The sequence below is a fragment of the Biomphalaria glabrata genome, chromosome 9, assembly GCF_947242115.1.
Source record: "Biomphalaria glabrata chromosome 9, xgBioGlab47.1, whole genome shotgun sequence".
In the NCBI taxonomy this organism is placed as follows: Eukaryota; Metazoa; Mollusca; class Gastropoda; family Planorbidae; genus Biomphalaria; species Biomphalaria glabrata.
The window spans coordinates 27,271,138-27,282,965 of NC_074719.1; the positions used below are offsets into that span (position 1 = coordinate 27,271,138).

General features: G+C 32.7%; 1 protein-coding gene across 9 annotated transcripts; it reads right to left on the reverse strand.

Moving 5' to 3' along the window:
- Positions 1–1,770: 1,770 nt before the first annotated feature.
- LOC129928044 (zinc finger protein 665-like) lies at positions 1,771–10,974 on the reverse strand. Of its 9 annotated transcripts, none has more exons than XM_056040035.1 (3): positions 10,784–10,950; positions 7,282–7,762; positions 1,771–4,958 (listed from the first exon to the last, which is right to left on the reverse strand). In XM_056040035.1, the coding sequence occupies exons 2-3, from the start codon at positions 7,675–7,677 to the stop codon at positions 4,254–4,256; spliced, it is 1,101 nt and encodes a 366-aa protein (XP_055896010.1). In that variant the 5' UTR covers positions 7,678–7,762; positions 10,784–10,950; the 3' UTR covers positions 1,771–4,253. The 9 variants fall into 9 exon arrangements, with proteins under 9 accessions (XP_055896010.1, XP_055896013.1, XP_055896015.1 ...); XM_056040038.1 differs by having other exon boundaries at positions 10,735–10,950; XM_056040040.1 differs by having other exon boundaries at positions 10,916–10,935.
- Between the last annotated feature and the right edge of the window lie 854 nt (positions 10,975–11,828).

Consider the following 11,828-nt stretch of genomic DNA (forward strand, 5'->3'; position numbering starts at 1 on the left):
TTTCAAACTTGAAAGCAGTGAGCTATTTCTCTCTACAAAGTATAAAGGGGGCTAATTTAACTTATACCACCACATCACTCAAGTAAATTTCTTTTCCTATTTCGATACCAAAGAAAAAAAAATATTAATTAACTTATTAGTCAGTTAGTTTTTTTAAATTTATTCTTGTTTTGTCAGGTAAAAGAAATAATTGTGCAAAATTTCAGCTTGATCCTAAATTGAGATTGGGGAAATAAGGTGTACAAACTTTTTACCAGACAGACAGGTAAAGTGAGTTGATATAAACTTTGTCAAATCTAAAAAAAATAATTCTTGGCTACGCACAAGACTGTATTAAGTTAAGATTTATGTAGGATATGTCGCAAAGTATTGAATATTATAATTTCCAAAATCTTATACTGTGATTAATTACTGGTATCTTGTAAAAAATCATAAATATCAATTATTTTGTTTTGAGACTATGGATATTAAATGTTGTGTGAGAAACTTGACATTATCAATTAATAATTATATAATTTTTTTTACAATGGTAAATTAAATATTAGTTTTAATTAATTTTATTATTTACCTTATACAATTTGATGTTGTGATTAGTTTATTATATATAATTGTTAAGTAATAGTAATAACATGCATCAGAAGAACTGGCTGTTTGAGAGCAATAAGGAAAGTTCGATTATACCAAGAACTGGCTGTTTGAGAGCAATAAGGAAAGTTCGATTATACCAAGAACTGGCTGTTTGAGAGCAATAAGGAAGGTTCAATTATACCAAGAACTGGCTGTTTGAGAGCAATAAGGAAAGTTCGATTATACCAAGAACTGGCTGTTTGAGAGCAATAAGGAAAGTTCGATTATACCAAGAACTGGCTGTTTGAGAGCAATAAGGAAAGTTCAATTATACCAAGAACTGGCTGTTTGAGAGCAATAAGGAAGGTTCAATTATACCAAGAACTGGCTGTTTGAGAGCAATAAGGAAAGTTCGATTATACCAAGAACTGGCTGTTTGAGAGCAATAAGGAAAGTTCGATTATACCAAGAACTGGCTGTTTGAGAGCAATAAGGAAGGTTCAATTATACCAAGAACTGGCTGTTTGAGAGCAATAAGGAAGGTTCGATTATACCAAGAACTGGCTGTTTGAGAGCAATAAGGAAAGTTCGATTATACCAAGAACTGGCTGTTTGAGAGCAATAAGGAAAGTTCAATTATACCAAGAACTGGCTGTTTGAGAGCAATAAGGAAAGTTCAATTATACCAAGAACTGGCTGTTTGAGAGCAATAAGGAAGGTTCGATTATACCAAGAACTGGCTGTTTGAGAGCAATAAGGAAGGTTCAATTATACCAAGAACTGGCTGTTTGAGAGCAATAAGGAAGGTTCAATTATACCAAGAACTGGCTGTTTGAGAGCAATAAGGAAGGTTCGATTATACCAAGAACTGGCTGTTTGAGAGCAATAAGGAAGGTTCGATTATACCAAGAACTGGCTGTTTGAGAGCAATATGAAGGTTCGATTATACCAAGAACTGGCTGTTTGAGAGCAATAAGGAAAGTTCGATTATACCAAGAACTGGCTGTTTGAGAGCAATAAGGAAGGTTCGATTATACCAAGAACTGGCTGTTTGAGAGCAATAAGGAAGGTTCAATTATACCAAGAACTGGCTGTTTGAGAGCAATAAGGAAGGTTCAATTATACCAAGAACTGGCTGTTTGAGAGCAATAAGGAAAGTTCAATTATACCAAGAACTGGCTGTTTGAGAGCAATAAGGAAAGTTCAATTATACCAAGAACTGGCTGTTTGAGAGCAATAAGGAAAGTTCAATTATACCAAGAACTGGCTGTTTGAGAGCAATAAGGAAAGTTCAATTATACCAAGAACTGGCTGTTTGAGAGCAATAAGGAAAGTTCAATTATACCAAGAACTATGTTTGCAACAACCTGACAACCAATAGTTATATAATGTCATTTGTGATATAAATGTTACTTTAAAAAAATTCATTATTAATGTTTCCTTTATTTTTAAATATCAATACACAAAAATGCTTAGGGACTTCACATTAAATAATAGAAACACTCACTTAACAGTGGAGAGAAATATTAAGTGCAATAATAGTGATAATGTCTTTGATTCTGAAGATTAAGGATGAGTGCAGTGTTTCACATTAAGGATGAGTGCAGTGTTTCACATTAAGGATGAGTGCAGTGTTTCACATTAAGGATGAGTGCAGTGTTTCACATTAAGGATGAGTGCAGTGTTTCACATTAAGGATGAGTGCAGTGTTTCACATTAAGAGTGCAGTGTTTCACATTAAGGATGAGTGCAGTGTTTCACATTAAGGATGAGTGCAGTGTTTCACATGATTACGGAAACCCAGTTGTGACCTCCATATTTTTCCACATCTAATGCAAAGCTTTTGTAAGCCTGTCTTTTGGAAAGGTTTTTGTCTGGGCTTCAAATGTGTTGCCCAAGGCCTTTGAGAGAGATCTAGCTCTTTCAGAGAACATCTGCTGCCTTTCCTCTATGCCAGTGATCTTTAGAGCGCTTACAAGGGGCACATCTGCTACTCCATACTCCTTTAAGCTCCCTTTTGGCATGAGGTCGTCCCCCATGTGGAATAAGTGTCAGACCAAGCTCAGTTGTCAAATGGTAAGAAGTGCTTCTATACTGTCCACAACAGCCTGCAGCATAACATGGTTATTTGTAAGATAGTTCTGCCAGTGTATCCCCATTATGGAGTGGAGTCACCTTTGATTGAAGTGTTTTAGTGATGAGAACCACTGCTTTGTTAGCACTGATTTTTGTATGGTACATTCATTTGGGCTGAGTAGATTTTATTGGTGACTTCTGAAAGATGACTTCTGTTTTTCCGAGTTTATTGTTTAAAAAAAACAGTGGCAGCGTATGCAAATTTGTTAACAGCTGAACCTCATGTTCAGTGCAAGCAAGTAAGGTGCAATCATGGGCATAGAGAAGCTCTGTTACAAACAACTCTTTGTTTTAGTGTGGGACACTAGGTGCAGAAGTTTAAACACATTGCCATCTGAGCGGACCCCGACATGGATGCCTTCAAGCAATCTCTACCTCAAATGGATCAGCATTGTACCAAAGAGAAAACTAAAGAGGAGCAAGTACACAGCCCTACTTTACCCCATTTTATATGGGGAAGTGTCTAATTTGGCCATTGTCTAACAAGACACTGTCCTGAGAATAGATCGGAACCTTGGAGGGCATCCAAACTTGGACAACATCCTCAATTAACCATCGCGACTGTCGTGAGATTAATGAAGGCAGCGTAAAAGTCCAGGTTCTGCTCCCTCCATTTGACACAAGACCATGTCTGTTTCTACCAGCCCAGAAACTACAATGACTCTCAAAAAGCACAATTTCTACTATGGAGTTGGTCTGTTGGTCAAGGAGTATTCTGGCAAGGATTTTTCCTGCCAATGACAGTAAGGACCGACCTCTCTCTTGATATCCTGCTGAAAACAGCTGCTGACTGGGAAAAGTGGAGGTTTTTTTTTTTTACATGAAATGTCACAGCACTGCTACCGGTATTATGAAAGTCAAAAGCCAAGGGACAATTGAGATTAGATGAGTTCTTTAAATAAATTTCATTTCTATAATCACCTAATTTGTAGAAATGATAACTCTCTGCAAATTATACAAGTGTAATTATCATTTTATTTCCAGAAACACAGTGTCTTATTCAAACCTGTATCACATTCAAATGGAAGGCAATATGTCATGTTACTGTGACAAAGGAATTTAGTCAAAAAAAAAGTACAGGAAGTGAGCAGAACCTACTGTTCTAATAATGCAAAGGCTCATCAGGAGATGCTCAACTATGCAATGACTTATAATATTAATTCAAACGAGAAGAAAACTATGTGTTAATCTAGTCAAGGACGTTTATTAGAGACAACTCTACTAAGTTATAGGTTTTCCTGGCTGATTCAGGCAACCCACCCCCTGTTCTAAGCCAGTACTGAAAGAGGACTAATAAAAGCACATTTTCAAAATATATCTAAGACAATCTTAGCTGACCCTACAAATAGAGGAAATATCTAGAACCTTGACTTTGCTAGATTTTTTTATTGAATATAGATCACAGACTCAAACAATGTATTCTCCAGTCAACTCTAACAAGCCTGCCACCAACCAAAAAAAAAACAACAATATTTGAAAGTGACTCCTAGCAAAAGAAAATGCCCATTGACACATTGGATTTGTCTCTTAATTGTCTTATATTTAAAGAATTATTTATCAGCATGAACTAATTGATGTTTTTTTAAATAATAAGATAAAGAAAATGTTTTTTGACATGTTTGACATTTGAATGTTTTTTCCCCAGTATGAACTAGAAGGTGTCTATTTAATTTCCAAGAGGAAGGAAACACTTTTAAACAAACATGACACACAAACACTTTCACACTAGTAGGACACTCAAGCCCTTTCAAACTCAACTGACAATTCAATCCCTTCTCATCACTGTGAACTATCTGATGTATTTTTAGATCTGAAGAGTTATGAAATACTTGATGACAGATTTTACATGAGCTTCCAGTATGAACGGCCTGGTGTTTTTTCAAGTATGAAAGTGACGAATATGGTATTTGGCATATTTCACATACAAAGAGTTTATCACCAGTATGAATCAACTGGTGTCTTTTTAAATTTCCAGAGCATGAATATACTTTCAGGCATAATTCACATTTGAATGTCAGTTCACCAGTATGAATCATCTGGTGTTTTTGAAGATCTGAGGAAGAAAAAAATGCTTTTTTACATGTTGGACATTCGAAACTTTTGGTTTTCTCCAATATAGCTTGATCTCCTTCAGTCGAAAGTGTGTTCCCTTTAACTGCAACATTCTTTTTCAAAAGAATTTTTTCTTTTTTCTCCTTGTTTTCTTCAGTAAGCTCATCATCAATTTTTCTTTTCTCTTGTCTCATGAATCTTACCTAACACAAATAAAAAGAAAGAAAATATGAATAAATATTTTTCTTAATTCAGTGAATGTATGATTCCGAAAAAAACACTTCAAAACAAAGGGGGAAAATCAGTCTAATTTTAGATTTAAACAAAGACTACTGTACATGTGGTAACAATAAAGTAAAATTTTTATTGTATGTTTCTAATCTACTTAGTATGAGAAAAATTATTTGAAGACAACACATACAGACACACAAGCATGCATCCACACTTACTCACACATACACACACAGACATATATATACAGTGAGTCCCCACTTAATGACAGGGTTATGGACCAGAAAGTCTGTCATTAAGCATGTGTTCATCATTAAGTGCGACACTAGATTTGGGTAAGGTATTAATCATTTTTTGATAGATAAGTAAGTAGTAATTTTTTTTTCTTTTGATGCAGTACTGTATACACTTGTCATAAATATTCCACTAAATAGGTAACATATTTCATTCTTGTAGTGTAGACCCTGACAGCATACATGTACTCTTCCTTTTGTAAGCCATGCTTACATAAAATTAAAAAAATAATTAACTAAAGTTCTCGAGCATGAGAAAGAGCAATCACATTATGGAGATGAGCTGTCTCACCCCAGCTTATTGAACACAACACACCATTGTGCTTCCACCCACCATGCACAATTTAAAAATACAACGAGGCCATCCCTCAAATCTTTGAAATTTGACATTTGTGTATTGGAATGAAAAAGAATTAATGGTTATTCATGGAAAACTGTCATAACTTCCAGTCACTGTTAAACAAACCTGTCGTTAAATGAGGACCCACTGTATTACAGTAAAATTCTGATTCATTGGCCACAGGCTTTCATAAAATTTATAGTTGCATGCCTCCATCCTGATGAAAAGATGGAATAGAAAATGATGATGATGATTATTCATCAACAATGAGGTTCAATAAGCTGATCACTCCATATGTCCCTCAGGGAACCCTACAATTCATGAACAAAATGTTTCTGGTTGTTCAAAGTTTTTCTCTCAAATGTTACAGTTTGAAATTTTTGCCAGCATATAGACCAAACTCAGACAAATCATATGCTTCCCTATATTCAAGAAGAACATTAGGAATTATTTGTTCAAAACTTATAAAGATTAGTTTGTCCTTTCAACTCTAGTATTTATGTTTGTAATGTTCTCTAATCACCTTGAGCCTACATCATGTTTGGTAACAACACTAAATAAATTAGATTATTAGTATTATTATATTATTATTATAGAAATGAAGGTTTTATTAAGTCATTTGCTTCTCATTTGATAGCAAAATACATGGCAGCATCAAAATATTAAGAAAGTCATAATGATGCCCATGTGTTGTAAAAAAGAAATTAAAAGAAAAAAAAACAAGATACATTCTAATAATTTTTGGTTTCTAATTTATTGATTTAATCCAATTAAATGTTTGTTTTGTTTTGTTGTTTTTTTTGTTTAAGATAATGGCATTAGTTGTATCTTTTTTTTTCTTGAATAAAGAAAATTAGAATTTCCAAAAAAAATTCAGCAAACCTTCCGATGCCATGAATGCAAATGAAACTTTTGTCAGAAGAGATGTTACTTATATTATGCCGCAAAGAAAAACTATCCAATAGTTAACAATAAAACTAAAATTGCTTTGCATTAGAACAGTGTCTGAGATGCTCCTAAAATAATAATTAGTGTGTATATATGGAGAGTGGAATCTCAGCTAGTGAAAATTTCAGAAAAGAAAAAATTAAGTTAAAATTTTACACCGGAGACTGAACACATTTTGGAGACTGAACAGCCACCACCTCCACATTTACAATGACACATGATTTTATGAAAGGACAAATTTGTACAAATGCTCCTTCTTCCCTAGTGCTATTAGAGCATGGAATGGGTTGCCTGAGCCAGCCAGGAAATCCAGTGACTTGGCATAGTTTAAGTCATTGGTTAACATGCATGACTAGATGCATGACGCGTATGACGTAATCATCTTCTTTTTTGAAGTAACATCTGTATTATATGAGATAAGAAAAGGGGGGGGGGGTATCCTTTCCTCTCCACCCACCAAGACCTATCACATTGCAGATAAAACAGCAAGTTTTCTTATGTTTTCTCAATGTTTTGTATGTTTAAATGCTTTCTTTTATGTTTATTTTTCTCCCTTTATATTGTATTTATACTCTTATCACAAAAAAAACATACATAAACAGAGTGTAAGATTCATATAAGAGCGAACCTATCTATATATATATTAAATTTCTTATTTTATATATAGCTGGATTTTTTTTTTGGTCTGAATGTGAGTCTGTGTTTGTACTTTACCTGTAGCTGATTTTCAATAAAATCACAGTCATCATCTGGCATTATACTGGTATAATTCTGTTTTAATGTCTGAGTGAATCTTTCTTCTTCTATATTCCTTTCAGTTTTAATTGTCTCCTGTTCAAGAGTGAAATCTTGTTTCATGTCACCTATAACAGACAAATTCTGAGATTGTCTATTACATGTATGGGTCATCAAATCTTGATCAACATCCTGCTCAATTTCCTTTTTTATTTCAATTTTCAAATCATGAGTTACATGATGTTTCATTTCAGTCAATATTGATACTTTATGACATTGATCTTGGAATGTTTGTGCTAATGAAGCATTTTCAACACATTCCTCCATTTCCTTTTTTATCACTTTTCTCAGATCAAGAGTAAAATTTTGTTCCATGTCTTCAAACACAGATGCTGGTAGTTAGATTCTGTGTTTCTTTTAGTTAGTTTTTGTCTTTCTTTTTCAGCTTCTATACATGTTTCTGAAAACAAAAGTAAAAGATTTTTTAAAAAATAATTTGAGGATTCAAACTAAATTATATATATAATATGAATAAATGAACAGTGGTGTGCTTTTTAAAATACTTTTGGACTTAATGACTGCTGAGATCACTTAAAGACTGCTGAGATCACTTAAAGACTGCTGAGATCACTTAAAGGCTACTGAGATCTTTTAAAGTTGGTTCTGATGATTTTATTTTTTGTTGCCATGACACTCATGTCAGAATTAATTTGGCCCCCTTGCAAACAAATGTTGGGCACCACTGTTCTAGATCTAAATCTAAAATATATTTATAGTCAACAATGCGATAAAAATATCAAAACAATAATACACTCATAAATCTATATTTTTAAAATCAATATGATATATATGCCGAATGCAGTTAAATGCCTAGATCTAGTTAATTCTAGTGACATTCTAGTCTAAAAGTAGATCTAGACTTTATATAGATTTAATTATAATTTAAATGATATACAAAATTTAACACTCAATGAATCATGCAGATATTAAACAACTGTCTAAAAGTTATTGTAGAAGTTACAATCCCAATGACCTAATTTATTTAAAATAAATGTGTAAAAATATTTATTTTTGGTCAGTCAATTATCTGGACTGCCTTTTTAAAAAATTTTGTTTTACAGTTAAGCGCTCGTGAACGTTGATCCATGTGGTGCAAGGAAAAGATCAACAATTATTTCTCACAATAATTATAATGTAAGATTAACAGCACTGTTGTAAGCTGTCTTGGGTACACCAGATGTCTCCAGATTGCCAGAGTGAAAAGACATTTTTTATAGTGAGTTAGATTTTGTTCAAAATATTATTACTTAAGTCTACTAAATTTATTTCATTTCATCTCAAAATAACTTTGTTTATAATTGTAAGAAAAGTTTTATTCACAAAGAAGTTATTCAAGTTATTTCAAGTTTTATAAGTTAAAATGTTCTTACTATTGGTAAAATGGGTCACTTATAATATATTCTAAATTTGTACAAGTGCTCCTTCTTCCCTAGTGCTATTAGAGCATGGAATGGGTTGCCTGAGCTAGCCAGGAAAACCAGTGACTTGGCAGAATTTAAGTCATTGGTTAATATGCATGACTGAATGCATGACACGTAGGACATAATCATCTTCTTTTTTGAAGTAATGTCTGTATTATATAAGATAAGAAGATAAATTTGGTTATCTATATGATCAAATATTCAGAATGACCCTGTTCCCAATTTATGCAAATGACTGACGTATTATTGTAAATTAAAGTGTGAAAATTTAATGTCCGAATTAAATGATGTTACATGACTTTATTTACACCTTAAATATAATAACAAATAGAGGTTAGGGAAACAATTATAAATAGATATCCTTAATCTCCATAACTGATAAACATTTTTGTATATTTTAATTATTTCTATGTCAAATCATTATCAAATATTGAATAATTTTTATATTATAAAGTGTAGATATGTGAAAATCCGTAAGACCGGAAGTTAAAAAATGGCGTCAAAACTTGAGATCCGTTTTTCTTACTTTCTGTACATAGGCCCTTGATTGAAATTGATTATGATTTTAAATCCATTGAAATCGTTGCCAAAATGGGTGAATATGGATACATTTTATATTGAGGAACATTTTTTTTTATTGAATAATTTTTATATTACAAAGTGTAGATATAAGAAAATCCGAAGACCGGAAGTTAAAAAATGGCTTCAAAACTTGAGATCTGTTTTTCTTACTTTCTGTACATAGGCCCTTGATTGAAATTATGATTTTAAATCCATTGAATCGTTGCCAAAATGGATGAATATGGATACATTTTATATTGAGGAACATTTTTTTTTCATGTGGACTTTAAAAAAAATGTGTATTTTCTTACTTTTTTTTAACATGAAGGTATATGTATTTTAATTTGTACTGATACTCATTTCAGGTAAGGTCCAAGAAGTTGATTTTTTCCCCCATAATAGAGTATATATATCTGGCCATATTTCTGCCAAGTTTTATCACGATACTTTGTTTTGATCGATTATAATGTTGAAACATAAGTTTGCACTGCTCCCTATGGGATTTTTATTTTTTTTATTTTTTTTTAATGAAAACTAAACTATCCAATGAATAAAATCATGCATAGGCTAGTAGATATAACAATTATGCATGTGTCTAAATAGTTTTAAAAGAGTTTTTACGTTTTAATCTTTTTTTTTTAAATTTTAAAGCCAAATTGAAAAATAATTGTTTCAGACGATTTGATCCCACTTTTTAAATATTTTCTTATTTTCTGCCATCACAAAGTCCCCATTTATTTGTCCACACCCCTCTGACATTTCTTGTAGCTCTAGACCCGATAATTTGTTTATTTCATCAATATTTACATTCTAAACTAGTGGAGTTCATAAATATAAATGAAATCACATTTGTGAGCTAGAAATTTACTACGCATACTAGATCTACTATTAAATTTCTTATTTAATAAGTAGATTTATCCTCTACGAAACTCAATTCCAACTTTTTAACTTTTTGAGCCGGGTGGGGGGGGGGTCTCGCTGGCTCAGCAAGACGCTCTCATCTTACTTGCTCCATGTCAACCTATGCTAGGTCAAAACGCCAGAAAAAAAATCATAACTTTCTAACTGTTCAACTTAAAGTCATAATTTATACACCATTGGAAAGTTTTTTCAAAGTATTTTAATGATGTACTAACGAAAAATTGATTTTTCAAAGATAAATTTTTTATTTCACATCCCTATAAAATGAGGTCATAATTTATACACCATTGGAAAGTTTTTTCAAAGTATTTTAATGATGTACTAACGAAAAATTGATTTTTCAAAGATAAATTTTTTATTTCACATCCCTATAAAATGAGGTCAAATGCAAACTTTGAAATTTTGGACTAGTAAAAAAATGTATAAATTGTATGAAAGTATGAAATTATAAAGTAATTAAACTAAATACTAATTAAGACTCAAATGTCTCAATGTCCACAAAATGTTTATATAATGACATTAATTCAAATAGATCTCTTTTATTTCGATATTTTACTCTCAAGATAAAGAAATAAGTAGTGTCCAGATCTAGATCTAAATCCTATAACTTCAAAAAAATTCAACTGAATGCTAAAAGGTATTTCACAAACAAAACAAAGAAATTTTGGATGTCAAGATCAAGTAAGCAACCACTTTATTTCAAAATAATTTCGTAGGGATCCATTATTTTAACTGAGTAAAAGGGAGGTCTTCATTGTTTGTAAATTCAACTTTATATAGGTAGGTTTTATAGAGCCGGAATGGCAGTTGCTGTAGCCTCATCGCAGCGGCGAAAAAATACAGAACACAACATCCGTCGGGTTACCCTATTTTTTTAAAAATCTCCCCTAGAATTGCAGAGCTCTGACAACTCAGTTCGTCATAGGAGAGTAATAGGTGTTGCGGTCATAATACGCTTTGTGACCATTACAGAATAGGAATATGAAGAAATTAACCGCAGTTAGCGCTACGTATGTGGCACGATCCAACCCAGTAATAGTCGCTGCCATTGTGGAACATTCAAACAGGACTTAGGGCGAAGAACTGGCCGTTAGATAAAATCCTTTCTATCTGTCATGGTAATCATGGACCGCCTTTACAAGCGCACTGATTCTCTACTGGAGAAAGAAAACGCAAGACTCTATTAAATTGAATACTCACTTTTCTCTGGTACAACATCAACCAAATGATCATTAAATTACATATTTGAATGGATTTTACATGTCGTGCAAGATCAGAGATCTAGTCTCACCTGGTAGCCCTTCATATTTCCTACAATATACTGTCATTGACCATGAGAAGCACGTCAACAAAGCACGCGCGAGGAATGGCGAGTTGGGTTAGACAAGGATTAACTAGCCTTTCTTCTTTACCATATGCAATGTAGTCGATACTTTTATGGCTCGTTTTCTCTGTTCTCCTATCCACTTTCTCTTATGGTCGTTTCCATGAGCGTGAAAAGATGACTTTGGAAAAGATTACATATGCCATATGTTACAATCAATTTGTCCGTCTGTATGTAAA